Source organism: Saimiri boliviensis, chromosome 8 (genome assembly GCF_048565385.1).
Source record: "Saimiri boliviensis isolate mSaiBol1 chromosome 8, mSaiBol1.pri, whole genome shotgun sequence".
Taxonomy (NCBI): Eukaryota; Metazoa; Chordata; class Mammalia; order Primates; family Cebidae; genus Saimiri; species Saimiri boliviensis.
The window spans coordinates 72,607,287-72,630,362 of NC_133456.1; the positions used below are offsets into that span (position 1 = coordinate 72,607,287).

Sequence of the window (23,076 nt, forward strand, 5' to 3'; positions counted from 1 at the left end):
AAAAAAAATGCCGTAAGGAACCTTAGAGGATAAAAGGAAACCTTAGGGATAAAGGACAGCTCTGGCATTTTATGTTTCCTCAGTGTCTCCTACTGACTAAAAAGCCAAAATTCGAGCTGGCGGAAAATTGAACTGAAATGATTTTCTCAGTTTACATAGCGGACTTCCTAAGCTGCACTCGAAGCTCAGTAGCTACAAACCCAGGACAGCAGTGCACCAACTACAGAGCTATCCACAAAGCAGCCAACTTTCCTTTCTCTGAAGATAAATGGTCCCAGTTCCGCTAAAGGTACAGGTCCACGATGTTCTACCACACCAGCTGCACGCACCCATGGTCAATTCTTTTTCTTTTAAAGTTTTATATAATTTTAAAAAGTAGAGTTCACTGTGTCTCACTATGTTGCCCAGAGTGGTCTCAAACTCCTGAGCTCAAGTGATCCTTCCACCTTGGCCTCCCAAAGTGACAGGATTACAGGTGTGAGACACCGTGCCCAGCCTCATGGTCAATTCTTAACCACCAACTCTAGAAGCCCCCAGTTCACAAACCTGAAAGAAATGCTGTAAAGTTTTAAAATTTAAACGGGCTTCTTGGTGGCAGCATTTTCACAAGACATCTCAAGTTTAACATGCTTTATTTCTTAATTCTCTTCCCAATGATGATTAAAAAAACAATAGTTCTTATGGCCAAAGCCAAATATTATAAGGCCAATTTTTTTGTTTTTCAAAGGTGCTCCTGTGGCATCTAAAAATTGAGAGATTTATGGAAGAGCCAATTTGGCAACATTTTCCAATTTCTTAATTTTAGGCTTTCATTTCCAATAAATTCTAGTTTTCTTTTGAGACAGTCTCACTCTGTCATCAGGGCTGGAGTGCAGTGGCACGATCTCGGCTCACTGCCACCTCTGCCTCTCAGGTTCAAGTGATTCTCTTGCCTCAGCCTCTCAAGCAGCTGGGACCACAGGCATGGACCACCATGCCTGGCTAATTTTTATATTTCCAGTAAAGATGGGGTTTCGCCATGTTGGCCAGATTGGTCTCAAATTCCTGACCTCAGGTGATCCATCCACCTAGACCTACCAAAGTGCTGGGATCACAGGGATGAGTCACACGCTTGGCCAATAGATTCTAATTATCTTCTGATATCGCTTGTCTGACCTTATTACCTCAAGACCCAAAGGAAATGGTTTATTATCAACCACAGATGTAGTGTATGCTGTCCAGATTCAATTACAGTAATACCAAAATAAACCTACTCTAGAGTGTTGACTCGTCACAGCATAGGTGAGAATTCTGCTGATACACTGCTATGGACTGCAGGTTTGTGTGCCCCCAAAATTCAATGTTGAAACACTGACCCCAGCATGATGGTATCTGGAGGTGGGGCTGTAAGGAAGTGATGAGGTTTAGATGAGACCATGAGGTTGGAGCCGCAAGAAGAGAAGGACACAAGAGCTCCCTCCTTTCTGCAGGCACACGCCACAGCCACATGCCGAGGAAAGGCCATGTGAGGACAGAGCAAGCCAGCCATCTGCTAAGCAGGAAGATGGCCCTCAGCCGACACCTATCCTGGCCTTCCCAGCCTCCAGAACTGAGAGAACTCAATTTCTGTTGTTTAAGCCACCAGTCTATGGTATGTTGTTATATACAGCAGCCTGAGCAGACTAAGATATCTAAAAAGTTCCTCAAGTTCAAATGCCATTTCCAAAGGTGGAGGGGATAGTTTTAAAACAAGTCTGAACACTGCCTACGCTCATTTGAAATTAGGTTGGTGCCATTACTTTTAGAATAATTATTTTTAATAGAAAGGGACCCAAGCGATGGAAATCCACTGTCTTCAGGAGGCAGAAGCTTAAGGCTAAAAGAAGAATCAAGTAAGCTTAGGAAAGATAACGGGATGCTTTCTCCTTGGTTACTACTTTAACACACCAAGCAGAGGGATTTTTATCTCTGACGTGCTGGCAGATTTCAGAAAGTGACATAATTCCAGAGTATCAAAGGTAGGGGAAGATATTAGAAAATGAAATAACATGAGTAGTCACAATGCCTGAAAGCCACCATTGGAACTGGAACTTTAGGCCAGGTGTGGTGGCTCATGCTTGTAATTCCAGCACTTCGGAGGCAGAGGTGGGTGGATCACTTGAGCTCAGGAGTTCAAGACCAGCCTGGCTAACATGGTGAAACCGTCTCTACTAAAAATACAAAAATTAGCCCAGTGTAGGGGAGGGCACCTGTAATCTCAGCTACTTGGGAGGTTGAGGCAGTAGATCATTGAACCCGAGAGGTGGAGGTCGCTGTGAGCCAAGATTGTACCACTGCACTCCAGCCTGGACGACACAGTGAGACTCCATCTCAAAACCAAAAACCAAAAACCAAAAAACCAACTGTAACTTTTAGCCCACCTAGGAGAGATGACAGAATGGAGGGAGGCAGATGAAGATGCTGGTGATGAGCCTGATGACAGCAGCCCTGTCTACCAGACGCTTACCATCTGCCAGGCCCTGTGCTCATATGATTTACATGAATTGATTCAACCTCCACAGCAACAGGTCTTTAAGGCATCCCCATCTTAGGTGTGAGGAAACAGGCACAGGACTGGTGAAATCACGCGTCCTAAGTCACAGAGCAGAGCTCTGAGCCCAGATCTCTCTGAGCTCCTGGCGCTGTGCAGCAGGCCTGCCTGCCCGCTTCAGTCAATCAAGTCACTTGTGTGGTAGTGCTGCCTCTCACTTCTGCACCAGCAAGCACGTGGTGCGGTGGGGAAAGCACTGGACCAGAGTTGGGGAGCTCCTGGCCCCAGGGGGCAGCGTAAGCACCTCCGGGCCCCACACGCCCACCCAGCCTCTAAGTGAGGCACGAGGCAGGCAGGTCAAGTCCTCACCTGACAGTGCCACTGAACAGCACCGGCTCTTGCGGAATGATGGAGAGCTTGCTTCGGAGGTCGGCGAGGCCAATGTCACTGATTCTCACTCCATCAATCTTGATGCAGCCTCCAGATAACTCCACCAGGCGGAAGAGGGCCATCCCCAGCGAGGACTTCCCTGATGAGGCAGAAATCACGTGAGAGAGAAGTTGTTAGCAAATTCTGTGAGGACAACGGGGGGTTAGCCTCAGGGCAATGCCAGCTACTTTTCTATTTCTATTCAGTTGTTATTTCAACTGATTAACTCAGATAAGGTATAAAATGATAGAGCAAAGTGATTAATTTTCCTGAGCTACCAAGCAGACACCTTCAAATCACACAGCTTCAGCCTGAGGAGGGAAAGGGACCACTCCATTTTCATAAGAGCAAAACAGAAAAAAGGCCTCCTGGTCCCCTCAGTAGCAGGTATACAGAGCTTAATGTTTTTTTCTTTTTTTTTTTTTTCCCCCTGAGGCGGAGTTTCACTCTTGTTGCGCAGGCTGGAGTACCATGGTGTGATCTTGGCTCACTGCAACCTCTGCCTCCTGGGTTCAAGTGACTCTCCTGCCTCAGCATCCCGAGTAGCTGGGATTACAGGCATATACCACCACACCTGGTTAATTTTGTATTTTTAATAGAGACCGTGTTTCACCATGTTGGTGAGGCTAGTCTCAAACTCCTGACCTCAGGTGATCCACCCACCTCGACCTGCAGAAGCACTGGGATTATAGGCGTGAGCCACCGTGCCTGGCCAGCTTAATGCTTCTTAGGCAAAGTCAGGAGAACAGAGATCTTGCAGCAAGCAGCTGAGAGGCAGACTGGAGGACAAAATGTCTTTTCTCTCCCTATCCCCTTATTGCAGCTGAGAGAGACACTAAGATGAGGCCTCCTGTAGCCACAGTAGCAGCTGGGGAATAAGAAGTTCCAGGGAAAAATAAACACATGGGAAGGAGGTTTTGCCTGGAGTCAGTGAGTGGCTGTCAATGGTTCTACCATGATAGGAAACTATGGCAGAGAAGCAGGTTTGGGGATCAGTGTTATTAGAGCAATCAGAACAGGTTAACTGAATCTTCATTTGAAAAGTTTACACAACTAATAGGAGATGACGTTATCAATTTCCCATAATCTCACTTCTATCATTTGGGGCACACTTCCTCAGAGTTGAGATCATACTGGAAATACAATACTGCAATTGCTTTTCCACTCAACACTGTATTGGCTGGGCATGGTGGATTTAGTTTATGTAAAACTTAGAATAATGTTGTGTCCTGTCTTAGTGCTGAAACTTTACTGCTACCTCAGACGATTTCCTTGGAAAGAATCTTAGAAGTGAAATTATTAAGTCAAAGGGTACATTCAAAAGGCACTCTCTCTACAGTGCCAAAAAGCAAAGAAGTTTGCCACCATCCTGTCTACCTTCCTGCAACTTGGTTCCCTGGTTTAGATTCAGAACTACAGGGTTTTAGTGTCGGGTCATTTTTCCTTGGCCGAACACCTGGTTCCTGACCTTCCTATCCTTCTCTTGCCACTATGCCATGAAAGACCTCTCGTGAGGGCCTCATCGAGATCACCACGACGCTCTCTTCAAGCACGCATGGAGAGCACAAACAGCCTGCTTTGCTCCAGTGACTACACCAACCCCACTGTTGGTCTGTCCCCTGGGCATACCTCTGACAGCCTAATGGGAAATGAGAAACACCCATAAAACCTGGAAGAATGAACACCCAGGAAACTTGAAGAAGCTGTATTTGGGGAGTGTATTAATGCCCTCTTCCTGAGGTGGCAATTCTCACATCCTTCTACCAGAAACAAGTTAGGAAAGCTGGTTCGTCCAGCAGGATGGTTCTCCTCCTAGAAATGAATGACTCAATGCTGGTGGGTGCAGTGATTCACACCTGTAATCCCAGCACTTTGGGAGGCCAAGGTGGGTAGACCACTTGAGGCCAGTAGTTTGAGAACAGCCTGGCAAACATGGCAAAACCCCGTCTCCACTAAAAAAAAAAAAATTAAAAAATTAGCTGTGCATGGTGGCGTGTGCCTGTAATCCTAGCTACTCCAGAGCCGAGATCACACCACTGCACTCTGCCTGGGTGACAGAGCAAAACTCTGTCTCAAAAAAAGAGAGAAATGAATGACTCTGTTCACGGTTGGGGGACTCAGTTACTGTCCCCTTTACCAGACAGAAGCAGGGGAGGGAGATACTCCCTCTGGGCCGCCGAGGCAGTGCAGGAAGAGCTAAGCTAAGGAAAGAATGGTGCCCGAAGCAATGGGTCAAGTCGTTCCGCTTTAACAAAAGGTGCCTAGGTCTGGACCTCCTGGGCTGGAAGACTTGAGTCCTCTGAACCTGACTACCTTGCCCTGATGGAATATGCTGGTAAGAGAGGCAGTGAAGTCCTCGTGGTGCTGCCCTTGACTGACATGACCACAGCAGAGTTTCCAAGTTTCCCGTGAAACTTGGAAGAAACTCTGTTAGGACCAGAGCGTAAATCAAGCTTTTTTATTTTGAGTTTCACTCCCGTTGCCCAGGCTGGAATGCAGTGGCATGATCTCGGCTCACTGCAACCTCTGCCTCCGGGGTTCAAGAGATTCTCCTGCCTCAGCTCCCGAGTAGCTGGAATTATAGGCGTCCACCACCACATCTGACTACTTTATTGTATTTTTAGTAGAGATGGGGTTTCACCATGTTGGCCAGGCTGGTCTCGAACTCCTGACCTCAGGTGATCCACCGAGCCCAGCCCTATTTTCTTTTTCTTGTTTATTTCTCTTCTGTCACTAACTACTGTTTAATGAAGTCGTGGTGCCTGTTTTGGCCTGTCTCACCTGTGTTAAAGGGAAATCACAGGAAGGGACATTGGTCAGCTTTCAGGGGAGCCGTGTACCCCTGGGACTATGCAGTAGAAAGGTTTGGGGACAGCCACCCTGCTTGGCTGAAGATTCCCTTCCGGCATGAAGGACCTGGAGCAATGTCTCATCTTGACTTCCCTCAAACAGAAAGCAGGAAATGGCGTTTTCCTTCTCTTCCTTAGAGAGTTCTTTAAAATAAACTGGCCAGAAAAGAGGTGTTTTTTTGTTTGTTTGTTTTAATGGCAAGGAAAAAACCTAAAAGAGTTTGATGCCAAAGAAGCATGGAGCCTAGAAAGCTAATGAAAACGGAATCAAAGATACTTCTTATGCGAGACAGTAAAAGAAGACAGTAAAATGTCCCCTCTTTGAAATGCTATTCAGGGACAAAAGTGAGAAAGTAGTAAATTACTCAAGTCCTGACCCTAGAAATCTAAAGGATCTACAGTTACACATCTCTTTTTTTTTTTTTTTTTTTTTTGAGATGGAGTCTCACTCTGTCACCCAGGTTGGAGTGCAATGGCATGACTTTGGCTCACTGCAACCTTCACCTCCAGGGTTCAGGTGATCTCTTGCCTCAGCTTCCTGAGCAGCTGGGATTACAGGTGCCCGCCACCATGCACGGCTCATTTTGTCTTTTCAGTAGAGACGGGGTTTCACCATGTTATTCAGGCTGGTGTCAAACTCCTGACCTCAGGTGATTCACCCATCTTGGCCTCCAAAAGTGCAGGGACTACAGGCATGAGCCACTGTGCCTAGCTGATAGTTTTAAGAGAAGGCCAGGAAAGAGCATGTGTCAATGACCACGTTTTTGTACGCATTACTAGAGGAAGCCTAACACACTAGCTACCAAAATGGGACCAGTGCTTCTCTCTGGGTAGCAGCACTGTGTGTGCTGCTCCTCTTTCTTCCTCGGGTATGTGCCCCTGTGTTCTGCATTGAGAATGTGCACATTTATGACCGGGAAAAGCACTCAATGACCTCAAAGCAGGCTCAAAAATAAGCCTAGAAAATTGCTTTTGGTGGGGGCTGTGACCCTAATCGCTTATCAAACAAATCTGGTTGAAAGGGATGAACGTGATATTCACAAACTGCTACACTCCAGTGGATTCAAAGAAGGCTCTGGCTCTGCACATCCTTACCTGATCCTGTCCGCCCCACGATGCCGATCTTCTCCTTAGGTTTGATCGTGAAGGATACTTTCTTTAGGACGAGAGGGAGGTTTTCTCGGTACCTCATCTCTGCATTCTCAAAGGTCACCTCTCCCTCCTGGGGCCAGTCAGGGGAGGGAGCCTTGTTCTTAATTCTGGCAGGTGCTTCCAAGGAGAGAGTCTAGGGAGACAGAAGTGGTTGGTTCAGACTGATCACAGATTATTGGGAGCTGCAGGCTTTGTCACAGAGAAATAAAACCAGGGCAACCACAATAGCCACACAGAGGTAGCTTGCCACCTGTCACCTTGCTAGGAAAGAATCCCTTGGCAGTAAATGCTCATCATCACTAAACTAGACAGAGACAGAACACAGTGGCTATTAAGTGTAGCGGCTCTTAGCAGCACCTTGGGGAGGGAAGTGGGGTATAGGCTACCCTCTGTCTCAAGGAATCCTTCCACAAAGCTGCCTTGGGGGCCAAAGGAAAACTGACACAGGCAGACATGAGGCCTTCCGCCACTCCACCACAGCAGTTTTTACTGAAATTCTTTGACAGAATTCTACCATTTGATATCCACTGGCCTAAATCCAAAGGAAGAAAACCACTATTTACTGAGCATCTAATTGGATTCTGGCATTCTGGCATATCTGTGTCAATCCAGGAGACACAGACCCTAATTCTAATTTTGCCACCGTGTGACCTGGACAGATCACTTCTCTCTGCATCTTTGTTTCTTATCTGCAAATTGTGGAGACTGGATTAGATGATACTGAAAATCTATCCCAGCTCTAAAATGCTGTGATATAACTGCTTGGGTAATTTTTGTCATCAACAATCATATCTCTTTATCTTTTTTTTTTTTTTTTGAGACAGAGTCTCGCTCTGTCACCCAGACTGGAGTGCAGTGGTGCAATCTTAGCTCACTATAACCTCTAACTCCTGGGTTCAACTAATTCTTCTCCCTCAACCTCCCAAGTAGCTGGGACTACAGGCACACACCACCATGCCTGGCTAATTTTTGCATTTTTAGTAGAGACGAGGTTACAACATATTGGCCAGGCTGGTCTCGAACTCCTGACCTTGTGATCCGCCCACCTTGGCCTCTCAAAGTGCTGGAATTACAGGCGTGAGCCACTGCACCCAGCCACCTCTTGATCTTTTAAAACTCTCTGGCAATTGGCCATGGAGTATATAGCCTTATAGTGGAAGTAAGGGCCAAAGACTGGGTAGTTGAGCCTTAAGTCTAAAACGCCAGGCTGGAAGGACTCTGTGTTGGGACAGTCCCTGGGAAAGGCAGGCCTCTGAAATGTGACTGGTTTCAGCAGGGTCCACTTTGTACCATGACTGACTATAATCCTGACTTCTCCACCCCGAGGCTCTCATCAACCATCATGTTAACTCAAACACTGCACACCCATATGTACACATACAGGTCATCTACATACCAGGACAGTGTGCAAAGAGGCTAATTTCTAAACATTAAAGACAAGCTGGCCAGGCACGGTGGCTCACGCCTGTAATTGAGCACTTAGGGAGGCTGAGGTGGGTGGATCACCAGAGGTTGGGAGTTCGAGACCAGCCTGACCAACATAGAGAAACCCCGTCTCTACTAAAAAATACAAAATTAGCTGGGCATTGTGGCACATGTCTGTAATCCCAGCTACTGGGGAGGCTGAAGCAGGAGAATCACTTGAACCCAGGAGGTGGAGGTTGTGGTGAGCCAAGATAGTGCCACTGCACTCCAGCCTGGGCAACAAGAGCAAAACTCCATCTTAAAAAAAAAAAAGAGTTATTACTAGATACTCTGGGCGGCCACCTGCCATCCTTTCTGAGAATAAGAAAACTATTCATTTGTAAGCTTTTTGTAAGAAATATTTCTACCACTGGCTGGGCATGGTGGCTCATGAGGTCAAGAGATCGAGATCATTGTGGCCAACATGGTGAAACCCCGTCTCAACTAAAAATACAAAAATTAGCTGGGCGTGGTGGCGCTCACCAATAGTCCCAGCTACTCAGGAGGCTGAGGCAAGAGAATCACTTGAACCCGGGAGGTAGAGGTTGCAGTGAGCCAAGATTGTGCCACGGCATTCCAGCCTGGCAACAGTGAGACTCTGTCTCAAAAAAAAAAAAAAAGAAAGAGTCTACCACTAATGAGGCTCACTGTCAAAACAAACCAGTGAAATACGTCTCTACTAGAAAATCCAGTTTACATACACTTAGTTCCCAACTGAAAGAGTAATTTTTCAGGCCAGACACTGTGGCTCATGTCTATAATCCTAATATTTTGGGAGGTGGAGGCAGAGGCAGACTGCTTGAGCCCAAGAGTTCGAGACCAGCCTGGGCAACAGGGCGAAACTCATTTCTACAAAAAATGCAAAAATTAGCCGGGCCTGGTGGCGCATGCCTGTAGTCCCAGCTACCTGGGGGGCTGAGGTGGGAGGATCACTTGAACCTGGGAGATCGAGGCTGCACTAAGCCGTATTCATGCCACTGCACTCAAGCCTGGGTGACAAAATGAGATCCTCTCTCAAAAGAAGAAAGAAAAAGAAAAAAAGAGTTAACTTTTCAAAACTGTTTCAAAGTCAAGTGTTGAGAACTCAATATATCCTTCACATATAAACAATGCCGCAGATGCCTGTACAATATCACAGCAGTTCAATAAAATAGAGAACTCTCAAGAATTGAGTTCAATTTAAGAATCCTAATTATTCACGATGCTGCTTCTTTATAAGCCAAGTTGTCCAACCTGCGGCCCCCGGGCCACAAGCAGTCCAGGACAGCTTTGAATGCGGCCCGACACAAATTCATAAACTTTCTTAACATATTATGAGATTTTTTTTGCAATTTTTAATTTTAGCTCATCAGCTTTCGTTAGTATTCTATCTCACGTCTTGGGCCACACATCAAATTATTCCAATGTGGCCCTGGGAAGCCAAATAATTGGACACCTCTTGAAATGGTTTGGCTCTGTGTCCCCACCCAAATCTCATCTTGAATTGTATAATAATCCCCATGTGTCAGGGGAGGGGCCTAGTGGGAGATGACTGAATCGGGGGTGGACTTCCCCCGTGCTGTTCTGAGAGTGACTGGGTTCTTGTGAGATCTGGTTGTTTGGAAGCGTGTGGCACTTCACCTTCTCTCTCTCTCCTGCTCTTCCACAGGAAGATGTGCTTGTTTCCCCTTCATTTTACACTATGACTGTAAGTTTCCTGAGGCCTCCCAGCCATGCTTCCTGTGCAGCCTGTGGAACTGCAAGTCAATTAAACCTCTTTTCTTCATAAATTACCCAGTCTCAGGTAGTTCTTTATAGCAGTGTGAAAACGGTCTAATACACCCCTGTAGGAAATTGCTTTAAGAGTTCCAATTAGGACAGCAGCAAGATGCCTGCCACCCATGGCAAGATGGAAGGGGTTCCTGAGGAAAGGTGGGAAGAGCTGGATACTCTCAGTATCCATTAAATTCATTCATCTGTAAGCTGGGAGAGCAGTTTAGAATTAGCTATGGAGCTTTTCAAACTACAGGAGCCTGGGTCCCACCCCAATCCACTCCAACAGAACCTCCAGAGATGAGGCCACATTTGTCTTGCCAAAAGCTCGATAGGGTTTAATCCCTGGTTAAGAACTGGACTATGGTAAGAACTGAAACAATGCATGGTTTCAAACAGTGCAGGAAAATGCTCCATCAGTCAGTTACGTTGAACTCACGAGATTCTGAATATTCTGGCAATTAGCCAATGAAGTTCTCAACTCGACATAATTTACAAATACACTTAGAAATGCTTATAGTAATCTCTTCCCCATTCCAAGCATGGTGGAGAGATTCTGTGGGATTAGACAGGCAGAGAATACAAGCCTCCTTCTTGCATACCCAGCGGAGGCAGCAAAGGGTAAACTGACTCCAAGGAGTCATCTCACAGTAAAAGGCCTACAGCAGTCTGACCTTAATGTAGTGATTGATCCTCTCCACCGAGGTGAATCGAGCTTCTGTCTCGGACGCCAGTCTGACCGTAAACTGGAACAGCCCCGTTAACTGATAATGGAAAGCAACAATCAAAGCAATAGCTCATTATCAATACATGCCAGGCGAGTGCTGGAGAACTTCCTTCATCTAGAGGGCCACTAAGAACTGAGCACACGCAGCAGCTGGTCTTCCGGACCCGGTTATTCTCTTAGCTTTTAAGACATACCTGTCACTCCCTCATCAACCGCAATGCTCGGTGAAAGCAGGCAGTATCGTGGCGCTACTGGAGCGACTTTCTTGTACCCAAAGCCTTTCTATTCATCTTTACATTTCCAATTAACACGTATCTGCAGCTGATTCAGTTCTGGACTTCCTACTGGTATCTGAGCTTGTTTGTGGGAGTTAAAACAAATGGAGATATTAAACTAGTAAGAATGCTTCCAGGCAAGTCAAATCAGCTATATAATGCTGGGAAATGAGTGAACTTGGAGCCCGGGTGCTCCACAGACTGCAGATTCTAAAAACAGTCTAATGCACTGTCTTCCCCAACCAATTGTCAAGTAAATTGCAAAATATGGATGGATATCTTGGGGTGTCTGTGAAGACACATTACCTCTGGGGTTCCTTTAACTACTTATTTATTTTTATCTTTCAATACAGAAAAATGTCAAACATACAAGAGTAGAAATAGTAGTATGATGAACTCCCAGGTACCAAAACTCCACTGTGAAAATGATTAAGTTTACAGCCAATACTGTTTCATCTGTATTCCTTTCCATTCCTATCCCACCCCCCATATTATTTGGAAGCAAATCCCAGATAGCTTATCATTTCAACCACAAATATTTCAGCTTGTACCTCTCTAAAATATAGACTCCTTGAAAACATACCTCAATACCATTATTTTAGAGAGTCATAATTACTCAATACCTTAAAATAGCTAGTTAGCACTCCAGTTCTCAAATGTTCTTTAAGCTATTTGAAGACCTCAATCATCCCTAGGGGCCAGAAGGGTTTATGTATATAACAGTGTGGGGAAAATCAGGGCCCAGAAAAGAACATGCACATAAGAAGCATACTGAGTCTATCATATTTCTTAGAAGACTAGGAAGAGGCCAGAGATGAGACGGTGGTGAACACAGAAACTCACAATTAAGAAACTATTTTCAAGGTCATACATCTTTTTGAGGAAAATTACATCTATTTCCTGCACGCATGGCAGAGTTTAATTCCTTTATTCCTGGACTCCCCACCTACCTCTCTCCTACCCCACCCCGCCCCAGTCAAATCCAGATTATTACTGTCAAAGCAGACCACAAGCAGCTCTAGGGGTCCAGAGGTAAAATAACGGCTCAGGGTGGAGCCCCCTGAGTCATCAGTCTTCTATGTCAGCACAGGAAGGACACAGACAAGCAATGATGCTCCCATCCCAGGCACTGACCTGGACAGCATAAGAGATGGCGAGACCCGCATAGGCTGGGGGAATCTGCCCGTGCATGAGAACGATCATCAGCCCCGTGGTGGTGATGAGGGCGATGCTGATGAGGTCCAGCCGCACAGCCAGCCACCGCATCGCACACGTGAACAAGAAGAAAGGAGCTTGGTTGTCATCCAGCAGCTCCTGGTACCTGTGAGAAAGACCACACCCAATGGGCAAAGAAAGTACGACATAACCCTGCGCATGGTCAAAGCTTCAGTGAATCAGGGACGGAGGGCAAATGTTTAAATACTTCCTGTTTCTGAGAGAATGCCATGGAAACTGCAGGAGGTTATTCTAGAAATTCTAGAGGCATTCCAGGCTGCATGCATAGAAGGACATTAAGTTTTTCTAATCTTACTTTAAAAAAAAAAAAAAAGCTATTAAAGATGTTAGGGAAGAACATCTACCTTAGCACACAGCAAGCATGGGAAAGGAGACTGAATAAAGAGGCTTGTGTTAAACTAGAAAAACACCTTAGGTCAGAGGGCACTTTCTGAAAGAAAGAAAGAACGCAAACAGCAGAAATGGTTCAAGACCAGGGAAAAGAAATTCAGAGTGCATATGGGAATATCGCGAGTGTGCGCACACCCCATCACTGTGCAGAATGGCACCTGTTCCCCAGCTATGGAGTCAAGCACCAGGAGAAGCAAACTAAACCCCAGCGGCAGGACTCAGCACCTTCACTGCTGCTGAAGGAGCACGGCGCGGCCACCAGTAGGGGTCGCAGAGAGCAGAGCAGACCCTCTGAAGGCTCAGTGCACCAGGCACCACTGGAACTCCAGAGCAGGAAGTCTGGCCAGGCAGACGTGCTGTGCTTTGAAAAATCACTTTTCCTCTTGACAATGAAATATGTACTCTTCAGAGAAAATTTAGAAAATGCAATAAAAATAGGAAAATGCCAAAGTCCAGTAATCTCATCACCCCATTAAGACCAGAGTTAATATTCTGCTGTATTTCCTCTCAGTGGTTTTTCTCACCGCACTTACATTTACTGTGTGTAGGTATGCATCTATATGTATTCAGTACATTTCACTTTTTCTTTCTGCTTAAAGTTTAGGAATTATGTTTTAAAGTCATTTAACGTTTTGAAAATATTTTTTTCTAAACTTTCTTTTCTTTTTGTTTGAGATGGAGTTTCGCTCTTGTTGCCCTGGAGTGGGAAATGAGGCTAGAGTGCAACGGCATGATCTCGGTTCACCACAACCTCCACCTCCCGGGTTCAAGTGGTTCCTGAATGGCCACGCCACCACGCCCGGCTAATTTCTGTATTTTTAGTAGAGACGGGGTTTCTCTATGTTGGTCAGGCTGGTCTCGAATTCCCGACCTCAGGTGATCCACCTGCCTCTGCCTCCCAAAGTGCTGGGCTTACAAGGTTGAGCCACCGCGCCTGGCCTTTTTCTAAACTTTCTAAATTTTCTCTCTAAAAATAATTACCTAACTTTTGCAATAGGCAACATATATGCAGAATAGAAAATTTAAAAGCTACAAAAGGTTTACCTTGAAAAGTCAAGTCTGTCTCCCTCCCATCTTTCAGTTACCCAGTTCTCCTTCCAGTGGCAACTAACAGGTTTTTTAAAAATCCTTTCAGAAATATTTTAAATTTTTATTTTTATTTTTTCAGATGGAGTCTCGCTCTTGTCACCCAGGCTGGAGTGCAGTGGCGCAATCTAGCCTCACTGCAATCTCTGCACTCCCAGGTGAGATTCTCCTGCCTCAGCCTCCCAAGTAGCTGGGATTACAGGCGCGCACCCCCACGTCTGGTTTATTTTTTTGTATTTTTGGTAGAGACAGGGTTTCACCATGTTGGCCAGGCTGCTCTCCAACTCCTGACCTCAGGTGATCCACCTGCCTCAGCGTTCCAAAGTACTGGGATTACAGGCATGACCCACTGCACCCAGCCTGACGTTCTAAATGTTATACATACAAACACATACTCAAAGGTAGCATATAATACATTAATACACACATCTATACCCTGCTCTTTCACGCATAGATGCTGGAGATCATTCCCTATCAGTACCTATATAGCTGCCTCATTCTGTTCAAGGATCACATGGTACTCTATGGATAGACCATAGCTTATTCAGCCTGTCCTATATTGAAGAATATTTAAGTTAGTTCCAATGTCTTATTAATACAAATATTCACAATGACAATGTACGTTAAGTTTCGCAAAGAAACAATATTCGATGCTTAAATAAAATCTACTCAAACGTCAATAGCTACCTTTTACTATTTAAAAGAAAAAGCAAAACTCCATCAAATAGAGCTTTTCAGGACCAAAGGCTAATAGACTCCAAATCTGTGGGGGTTTTTCTTTGTATTTTGTTTTGAGATGGGATCCACTATACTGCCCAGGCTGGACTTGAACACCTGGGCTCAAGCCAACCTCCTGCCTCAGCCTCCTGAGTAGCTGGGACTACAGGCATGTGATGCTGCATGTGTCAAAATCTGTATTTTTGTTTTCTCATTTGCTCAGAAAGGAGTCCTGCCAAGCAACTGGATTTTAATCAGAGATAATTCCATTAAATAAATCACGAATACTCTTAGTAATGAGCTTTATAATCCACGTCTCTGGCCTTGAAGAGCCTCCCAGACCCGTATCAAACGCTGGACAAACCTGTGCAGGAACTCCTGCCCCTTATTGTAGGCGTGGATGGTGGCAAGGCCCTGTATGCTGGACGTGATGTGAGAGAGGAAAGGTGACTGTGTGATATTGTCCAGGCGCTTCAGCTCCCGAATCAGGACCCTGGAGAGAGAATGAGCTCCGTGTCACAGTAGCCGCCCAGCCTCTCAGGCTTCTCCTTGGCCCTAGCAGACACCGACACTTCCTATTTACCTGGAGACAATGTGCAGAACTGAGAAGAGGATGACGAGGGGCCCCACTGCCACAAGAAACCACGGGAAGACTCCTGCAATCATTCCCACGCAGAAGAACACCAGGATAACATTCTGGATGAACATCTCGGCCTGGAACGGCAGGCGCACGTCAACTGTGGAAACCGGCAAAGGAGCAAGGGTCAGACTGTGGGAAAATGGCACTGAAAATTTACAAAAACCAAACGAGGCTCCACAAAATCCCTACCTGAAGTTTGTGATGCTGTCTTTAAACATTCTGAGCAAAGAAAATATTAGAAACCTGGATGTTTGGATTTTTTTTTTTTTTTGTCTCAAGAAAATCCTCTTACTCCACTCCCTTTTCTTGGTTTACTTCCTGCCCCACCTCTTTAAACATTTTTCCCCTGTTAAAGTAATATATGTTTATTTTAAAATGTTTGGAATTGTTTTCTATGAGAGAGTATTCATGCTTGAAAAAAATCAATGTTTGGAAAATAAATATGTGAAGAAGAAAACAAAAAACTATATTCTTACCAATACCAGTGAACTGCCATTAACATTCAAGACATTTTCTGTTGTGCAAACTTTTTTTTTTTTTTTTGATACAGTCTCACTCTGTCCCCCAGGCTGGGTGCAGTGGCACGATCTTGGCTCACTGCAACCTCCACCTCCCGGGTTCTAGTGATCCTCCTGCCTCCCAAGTAGCTGGGATTACAGGCGTGTGCCACCACATCCAGCTAATTTTTTGTACTTTTAATAGAGACGGGGGTTTCACCACGTTAGCAAGATGGTCTCAATCTCCTGATCTCATGATCTGCCCGTTTTAGCCTCCCGAAGTGCTGGGATTACAGGTGTGAGCCACCACGCCCGGCCATTGTGCAAAATGTTTAAACACACACAAAGGTTAAAGGAAGGGCACAGACCCTTCAACAGTTAGCGACTTTCATCTCCTTTTGGGTGTCTCCCTACCCTACCTCTTTTTCCTTCTGGCTAAAAGATTTTCATGCAAATCCCAGACATACTGATATTATTTATGTTTCTTTTTTCCATTTGTGGGTCTGCGTGCATGTGTGTTTAGCAGCATCGGGAAGATGTTATGCATCAGTTCGAGTTTCAGGGGTAGTTCTGATTCCTTCTTACCTCTGGCCATGACTTTACAATGGCCTATCAATGCTTGAAACAAAGTCCTTCTATGAAGGCAGCCAGAGTGCAGCAATTAAAACCATTAGCTTTGGGGTCAAAAAGATCTGGGCTCCATTTCCAGCTTTGTTACTCAATAGCTATATCCTGGGCAAGTCCTTTGACCTTTCCAGATGGCAGCTTTCTTGTGCATTCAAGGAGTGAAACAACACCCACCGACAGGGCTGCTACGAGGATGAAGCTAACGTGCATAAGACACTGAGCACGCTGCTTGTTACACAGGAAGCCCTCCGTCAACGTCAGGGGCTTTACTCTGAACTGTGGGGCATACAATATTTCAGTTCAGGTGCAGGCACAGCCCATACAACAGCCAGAACACCTGTCAAGTTGTAGGCATCCAGAAACCAATGCATTGCTTCAAAATCTGTGTGTGTCTCAGAATCTCAGATGCCTCTGTCCAAAGCCTTTCTGCTAACTCAATCCATTGAACTTGTTTTCAGGTCAAACAAGACCGAAAACTCAGATGCAATGTTCCTGGTGAAAACACCAGCAGCCACTGTGTTCTCAGGATCTACAGACAGCCAGATCTGCACATCTGGAGAATCACTTAGAAGGCTGGAAGCACAGTGAGCCCCAGAGCATAAAAAAAAGGCTCAGTGAGAAATACCTTCATCCATGTCTTTGGAAAACCTGTTGAGAATCCTCCCTGTGGGGGTAGTGTCAAAAAACTTCATAGGGCTTCGAAGGATCCTTCGGAAAAGTTCGTCATGCAGCCGGGAGGAAGCTCGCAGTGTACCCTGAGGAGCAGAGCAGAGTGGTCAGGGCCCAGGGATGGCTCCATTCCTACCTGTCCAGAGAACTGCTCCATAGCGCATCCGCTCCCAACGTGGGGAAGTGCATGTGGTCAGGGGGACGGATGGCAAGTGAGAAAAAGCAGAGGCTAACGGGATATGAGTCATCTTAGTCAGGGCCATCCTGCTTAAGGGAGCTCCCATACCCAGCATGAACTGAGAGACACCAGGCCAAAGCCTGACTACAGATCACCAGGGAGGAGGGCAGAGGCCGCCCACCACTGCTTACCTTGACAAAGACAACTCCTCGAATGGCTTTCAGGATCAGCATGACTGCCATGGAGAGGGCGTAGATGCTGGCATAGTACTGCATACGAGGATTGTCCTTCATGCTGTCACTCACCGAGGTCTCGTTCCCTCGAGTCACAGTGGTGTTCTGTTTGGAGCCAAAGCTCTATGAGGCAAGACTCCTAAAGACTGCCAAGAGCCCCTGCTCAGCGCCATTCTCAGCTCAAAGGCAGGGTACCAACCCTGAGGCCTGGTCACAGCTTTGTCCACCTCTCTCTTTTCTTTTTTTTTTGAGACAGCGTCTCTCTCTGTCGGCCAGGTTAGAGTGCAGTGGCGTGACCATGGCTCACTGCAACCTCTTCCTCCTAAGTTCAAGGAATCCTCAAGCCTCAGCCTCCCAAGTTCCTTGGATTACAGGTGTGCACCACCATGCCCAGCTAATTTTTGTATTTTTAGTACAGACGGGGTTCCGCCATGTTAGCCAGGCTGGTCTTAAACTCCCAGCCCCGAGTGATCCGCCCGCCTAGGCCTCACAAAGTGCTGGGATTACAGGCATGAGCCATCACACCTAGCCCTCTTTCTCTCTGTTCTAATAGGATATGGTTAGGTTTTGTGTCCCCACCCAAATCTCATTTTGAATTGTAATCCCCAGGTGTTGAGGGAGGGGCCTGGTGGGAGGTGATTGGATCATGGGGTGGTTTCCCCCATGCTATTCTCATCATGATAGTGAGTTCTCATGAGATCTGAGCTCCTACACATGCTCTCTTCTCTCTCTTCTGCCACCTTGTCAAGAAGGTGCCTGCTTCTCCTCTGCCTTCCACCATGATTGTTTAAGTTTCCTGAGGCCTCCCCCGTTCTGTGGAACTGTGAGTCAATTAAACCTCTTTTCTTTATAAATTACCCAGTCCTGGGTATTTCTTTATAGCAGTACAAAAATGGGCTAATACATAATGGATGACAGCAGACAGCCTGCAGGTGTCCTACTGATTCTACTGCCCTGTGGGTTAGTCAGGGTTTTTTTCTTTCTGAAGAGGCTACATTAGGGACTTATCTTTTCATCCTGGAAAAATCTCTCTTCACTGCTTCTTTTAAGTGAAAACTGTAACAGTTTCCCTAAGAACAGCCAGGGAATAGGAAGAAACAGCCACATTCTTAGACATGTAACTTTCCCATTTATGAGTAACCTTACCCCACTTCCTTGCTTGATCCAGTAACTTAACCACCAGGTACTGAAGGCGGTGCTGCCTACATTCAGCATGAAAAGGGCCATGATAACCAGGAATGCCAAGGGGCCCCCAGCAGCCTGGATGTAGACACCATATACTGACCAGGGTACTGAACCCTGTCCTTTCTCTTCCAGCTGCACGAGCTGCCCTATGTAAGGAAAAAAGAAACATGGACTCAGAAGGGAAGAGCTATTCCCAAAAAACTAAGTCACCTGTAGAGCAGCAGCATGGGAGAGGCGGCAGCTTCACAGGGCTCGAGATTAGATTTCCTTGTTTTCAGAAGCATTTGTTCATCTATTTAACATTTACTGAGCACCTGCCATGAACCAGGCCCAGGATAAAGCCCAGGAGCAGCAGAGAAGGTGAAGACCAGATCCCCACCCCTAGGGACCTGGATGAGGAGCCTGCCAGAGACTGGTAGGACAGGCAGATCAATCATCACATAATTATAGTAAAATGTGCTCGATGTGATGATAGAGCTATATGCAGAGCAGCATGGGAACCTCCAGAGGGATACCTGACCTATTTGGCTTAGGTGTGGGGTGGTTGGCAGGCATGTTTCAGGTAAGACTTTCTGTATTGCTTCTCAAAAGGTAAGCCACAGGTGACCGGGTAGGGAGAGGAGAGCCAGCAGGCAGAGAAAACAACACGAGCACAGGCACAGGGGTGGCAAAACCCAAACCGCAGGGATTTGGCCCAGCCAGAAGATGTGCAGCCTGCTTAGACCGCCGACTAAGCGGCCTGCAGTCACGGAAGAAAGGCTTTGAATGTTGGCTCCACAGAGAAGAACCGTCTCAAGAGAAAGGGAGAAAGGTGTGTTTGACTTCCTAAGGTTAGGATGGACCTGGGATGGCCGATACTGCCAGACCAGCTGCCTCTGGCAGCAGGCTGCCTCCTTGCTGCCTCCTTCCTGCCTCCCGTGTTCTGCACAAATAGCCTTTGCTCTGGGTGCCCTATCAGGAAAAAGATTAGGAAACACAGCTTTGAGAACGGAAGGTTACCGAAAGACTCCATGCAGGAAAGTTGGCTGGTCTCATGTTTTTAGCTAGATCTCTCAGCTGACCGTGTGGAAGACAAATTTTTAAAAAGGCAGCTGTAACACTGTAGGTAAGAGATGATAAAAGCCTGAACTGGGGTTGTGATGGTGGAATGGAGTTTCAGGAGGTAAAGTCAGTAGGGCACAGTCACCGGCTGGCTGCTGGAGGAGAGAAAAGGTTCGAATATATGCCGAGGGTCTCCCTGGTGCAGTCAGATTCTTGATGCTAATATGAGAATACAGAGTGTAAACCAGAAAGTATCTTGGGATGGGTCTCCTTCAATTTAGGAGTTAATTTTGCCAAAGTTAAGGATCATGACCAGTAACACAGTCTCAGGAGGTCCTGAGAAGAGGCCCACAACAGTTGGATTACAGCTTGGTTTTATGTTTTAAGGAGACATGAGAAATCAATCAATGTAAGCGGGGTCATCACTGGTTTGATCAGGAAAGGTAGGACAACGTGGGGCGGGGACGTGAAGCTTACAGGTCATAGGTGAATTCAAAGATTTTCTGATTGGCAACTGGTTGAAAGGGTTAGCTCTGCCCGAAGAGTTGAAATTAGCTTGAGGTAGGTAAGTCAGGGAGTGGTGGCGGGGCAGGGTGTGGACACCAGGGTTCTTGTCAAGTAGATGAAGCCTCCTGGTAGCAGGCTTCAGAGAGAATAGATGTGAATGTTTCTAATTAAAGGTGCTGGACCATCTAGAGAGACCTAGTAAAGGAAGGAGATTCTCTACAGAATGCAGAATTTCCCCTTCAACAGACGGCTTTGAAGGGCCATTTCAAATACGCATTTCTTCCAGGGGTCTGTCACGTGATGCTCTACTGTTTTAATAGAGTCAGGTTGGAATTAGGCATCTTACAGCTACAGAGTCTGCTCTCTCTGTCTTAGGGTCTCTATTTAAACGTCAATGCTGGTCGGTTGTGTGCCTAAACTCTAAAGGCGGAGGAGTATAGTAAGGCATGTCCAACACCCTTTTCCCTTCATGGTCTGAACTAGATTTTCAGGTTTCATTGGGTACCCTTGGCCTAGAGGAAAGTTTATTCAGTCAGTTGCAGGGCACAGTATTTAATTTTTGATTTGTAAGACAAACAGCTACACAGAAAGCTTTTCCCTGTGTTGCTTTTGAACTGTTACTTTAGATTCCAGAACATAAGCAGACCTGTCATATGCAGAGCGTGTGTATATTACATCTGTTACAGGCAGATCCGCGTGCACACTGAGCAGTATCTGGCTTTCCCCTCTTTACACAAATAATATTTACAAATCTTGGAATAAGCCTCACACATGCCTCAAGCACTTTCAGAGCTGTGAGTAGTCAGGTTAGGAACTATGTAGATAAGAACAAATGTTTGCTAAGGGTGTTCTGATTTTTTTACTGCCTGTGGTAAGAACTAACAAATGTCTCAGACTGCTCTGCTGTTTGCTTTTTTGGGTGTGTCAATAATGTATCACAAACCACAGCTGAATTCAAAATCCCATACCTTAAAAAAAAAAACAGAGGCAGTAAGTCAGAATGGTCAACTACCAAATATCTCCTGCAGTTTCTTTCTTTTTTTTTTTTTTTAAAACAGTGTCTCACTTGGTCCCCCAGGCTGGAATGCAGAGGCTCACTTCAACCTCCCAAGTAGCTGGGACTACAGGTATGCGCCACCACGCTTGGCTGATTTTTATATTTTTTTGTAGAGAAGCGGGGCTCACCATGTTGCCCAGGCTGGTCTTGAACTCCTGGGCCAGAGCAATCTTCCTACCTCAGCCTCGGAAAGTACTGGGACTACAGGTGTAAGCCATTGTGCCTGACCTCCTGCAGTTTTAAGGATAAGGAAGTGGCAACAGGCCCCGTCCCCAAAGCAACGGCAAACCCAAGAAAGTCCCTGGATTCAAAAGGGTGAGGTAAGGAGGTGAAGCAACAAAGAGATTAAAGACAGACCACACACATCTATGTGTATACATTACACACACACACACACACACACACACACACACGTGTATGTTTAAATTGACAAGCAACTTAAAATTCAAAGGTGAAAATGCCCACATTATTGCAAATAGCTTCCCAAGACTGTTCTTCCCAAGAACTCTCAAGATTTGCTACTGTTGATAAGATAAAGGGCTTAAGAAACAGGACAAAGAGGTCTGGACAGGTAAAGCCAAGTAGGAAAAACCCTCTCTGTCACTCTTATTCATAATCCTGCTAAAATACTGTCAGGACAAGGTGACAAGTCTACCGTTCTAACATGGGAGCTTCTGGGGCATTCTTAGAGCCAGAACACCTCTGATTTGGCTGGGACTTTGTATAAGCAGAGGTGAATCATAGGATGGAAAGGTGTACCTTTACTCACCCTTCCATTTTTCCTTACTCAGAATGACTCGGTTCTAATTACCTAAACCTGACCTCACCCTGCACCGGAGGAGAAGGTGACTCACAGCCCTGCTTGGTCTCGCAGTATTATATAAGAACTCTTTTATTCCAGAAATGTAAGACCAGCCATTTATATTGCACACACAATGCTATTAAAACTTCATGAATTACCTACCACACAGCATAATTTCTGATAAACTTTAACGACAAATCTCAAACTCTCAAGAAAGGCCATTACCTTCCTCTGGCTTTACTGCTTTCTCCTTCTTCACTGATCCTGTTTTAGGACCCTTGTCTTGTGACTTCTTCTGTGAACCACTGGTCTCCTTTTTTGAATTGATCTAATGATGTTAAAAAAAATGTCTCCGGTCATGTTAGCCACCTAGATGAATGTCCATGGGATATACACTGGGATATACACTGGGAAATCATCAATCAAGCTGATATTACCCATACAACTTCTTCAAAGGGTCACCTATACTCATTTAAATCTTTAAATGTTTAAATTTTAAGATTTAAAATTTAGTCCCCTGACGTTCGCTCTCCCTGGTCACTGAACTCCAAACACAGTAACCTTTATTCCGTTCTTGTCCATTCCAAGTTGTCGAAAGTATTCGGGGTGGAGTCGTTTCCATTCCTTCTATCTCTGAGGGCCCACGTCACTAAATCATATCCATAGATCCAACCATTTCCCGGCTGCTACCACAGGATAAACACAAGCTTTTCCATCTGCTTCTGCAGGACCTCCATATTCTGGCCCTACCCTAATCCTGCAGCTCCTCTCCCGTCTCACCATTGCTCAAGGCCCCTACTCTCAAGGCACACTGGACTTCACAGCATTCCTTACGCCACAGTGCAATTTCCCACTTCTCTACCTTCATGCACACTCGTTTCTCCACTTGGAACGTCCCCCTCCCCTTGTCCCGGTCTCAGTCACAGTTGCCCCATTCAGATGGATTCAAGTCTTGCGTTCTTCATGAGGGCTACTTAAGACTCCCCTCATGTTTGTGTGTGTCCCCTTCTCTCTGTGCAAGGGAAACACAGCCGGAGTGAGTGATGGAGAGATC

At 45.9% G+C, this 23,076-nt stretch overlaps 1 protein-coding gene across 6 annotated transcripts in view; it reads right to left on the bottom strand.

Moving 5' to 3' along the window:
• The window catches only part of ABCC5 (ATP binding cassette subfamily C member 5), a 103,620-nt gene that overhangs the window by 12,869 nt on the left and 67,675 nt on the right, over nucleotides 1-23,076 (bottom strand). For all 6 annotated transcript variants that reach the window (XM_074404618.1, XM_003926942.4, XM_010337622.3 and 3 more), the window contains 10 exons: nucleotides 22,248-22,350; nucleotides 18,577-18,761; nucleotides 17,389-17,535; nucleotides 16,976-17,105; nucleotides 15,170-15,323; nucleotides 14,951-15,079; nucleotides 12,292-12,478; nucleotides 10,830-10,919; nucleotides 6,883-7,072; nucleotides 2,879-3,038 (listed from right to left, as the gene is read on the bottom strand). In XM_074404618.1, coding sequence (XP_074260719.1) covers nucleotides 2,879-3,038; nucleotides 6,883-7,072; nucleotides 10,830-10,919; nucleotides 12,292-12,478; nucleotides 14,951-15,079; nucleotides 15,170-15,323; nucleotides 16,976-17,105; nucleotides 17,389-17,535; nucleotides 18,577-18,761; nucleotides 22,248-22,350 — 1,475 coding nt within the window. The remainder of the gene's footprint in view (nucleotides 1-2,878; nucleotides 3,039-6,882; nucleotides 7,073-10,829; nucleotides 10,920-12,291; nucleotides 12,479-14,950; nucleotides 15,080-15,169; nucleotides 15,324-16,975; nucleotides 17,106-17,388; nucleotides 17,536-18,576; nucleotides 18,762-22,247; nucleotides 22,351-23,076) is intronic.